Below are 1,450 nucleotides of genomic sequence, written 5' to 3'. Positions count from 1 at the left end.
TTTCGCAGCCACTCGATCAAACGAAAAAGACTAAATAAAATAAAAAAAAAAAAAAAGAATAAGAAAAAAGAAAAGAAAAAAAAAATTAATAAGTAAAACGGACGATCGCCTAGTTTCACTTTTTCACTTTCCTTAAGAGTTATATACCTTCTCTTTGTATTATATAAAAAATTAATTATAGACCATCAAGTGTCTTTCGTAAATTTCAAAAAATACATGATTACACGTTCGCAGATTAAGAATCACTATTCTACGATTCGATAGAGTACAAGTATTAAAATCGATTAACACGTAGAAACGCTGTTTCATCAATGCACCTTCGTTCACGCTACTCGGGAATCTCCAAAGAGTACGGCGGTTATTAAATAGCTGCCTATTTTGATTATTATTAACATGTTCGGAGAATGTCATTGTGGTTGTGTACGCACTGTTCTTATGGCCCTATTTCCATCACTCATAAAGGATTAACTTCAAGTCATGCGTTAGGCTACCAAAAAAAGAGAGAAGAAATGAAAAATAGAAAAAGACGAAAAAAGAATAAGAGTACGAAGACAACGGAAAAAAAAAAAATTCGAACATCTCACGCAACATTCATCGCGTCGTCGTCAATACATATATTGATAGACGAACAAGCAAACGGACAGCGACGGTCATTTTTTTTCTTGTTTTTTCCTTTTTTTTTACAATTGCACTTCAGTTTAGGAGTTAACGAACTCACATCAAGAATTTCGAATAATGCAAGCTTAATTTCCTTAATTTCTGATCGACCCATCAAAGTATCTGTCTTCGTTTGACAATTTTTCCAATGAAAAATGTTCTTTTTATCGTGATCTCCAAAAAAAGAACGAAGAACAACGCTCTTTAGTGGGTCGACAATCCGCGGCGATAGGTTAAATATTCGCAAATTTATACGTTTTTCTTTTTCTTTTTCTCGTCGTTATTCTTACGCAATAATAATATCTTGTCGATAATTTTTTTTTTTTGCATTTTTTTTTCAAAATGCAGATTCTCGATCAATATAATCAAGCGCAGGTTCTACTTTTCTGATTTTTTTTTTTTTTCTTTCTTTCTTTCGACCTATTCGCTCTTGCCATCCTCGAAGATCGTACACGCATAATACACACGACGAGAAACTAAGAAAGAAATGTGTGGCGAAAGCATCAGTGTTATATGTTATGTATTCGGTTTTTCTACATCGATTCCAAGGAGAAAATGGATCGGGTTCCTTAGAGACACAACTGAAATGACAGTTCGACTCGTATACGCTCGCCGTTCCGGCTAGGCGTTTTCTCCCTCTCAAACTCTCGCCACCGGATTAAACTCGACGATTAAATCCGTGGGTAGCCTAGAGACGTTTAGTCGATCAGTTAGCCGCTCGTGCTTTTCATCAACCTATAAAGAAAGAAAATGTGAATGCAAGCAAAAGGTCGAGTCTCAAAGATGGCAAGAG

The 1,450-nt window shown here is 35.2% G+C and overlaps 1 protein-coding gene across 1 annotated transcript in view; it reads right to left on the bottom strand.

Annotated features, from left to right (window-relative positions):
• Positions 1–666: 666 nt before the first annotated feature.
• Positions 667–1,450, bottom strand: part of LOC102675782 (casein kinase I-like) — a 30,816-nt gene continuing 30,032 nt past the window's right edge. Inside the window, exon 9 of the mRNA XM_006619838.1 lies at positions 667–1,392. Coding sequence (XP_006619901.1) covers positions 1,368–1,392 — 25 coding nt within the window. The 3' untranslated portion in view covers positions 667–1,367. The remainder of the gene's footprint in view (positions 1,393–1,450) is intronic.

The sequence above is a fragment of the Apis dorsata genome, unplaced genomic scaffold (assembly GCF_000469605.1).
Source record: "Apis dorsata unplaced genomic scaffold, Apis dorsata 1.3 scaffold_444, whole genome shotgun sequence".
NCBI lineage: Eukaryota > Metazoa > Arthropoda > Insecta > Hymenoptera > Apidae > Apis > Apis dorsata.
Note: the sequence above shows the minus strand (reverse complement) of the source record. Positions and strands in the feature narration are given on the sequence as shown.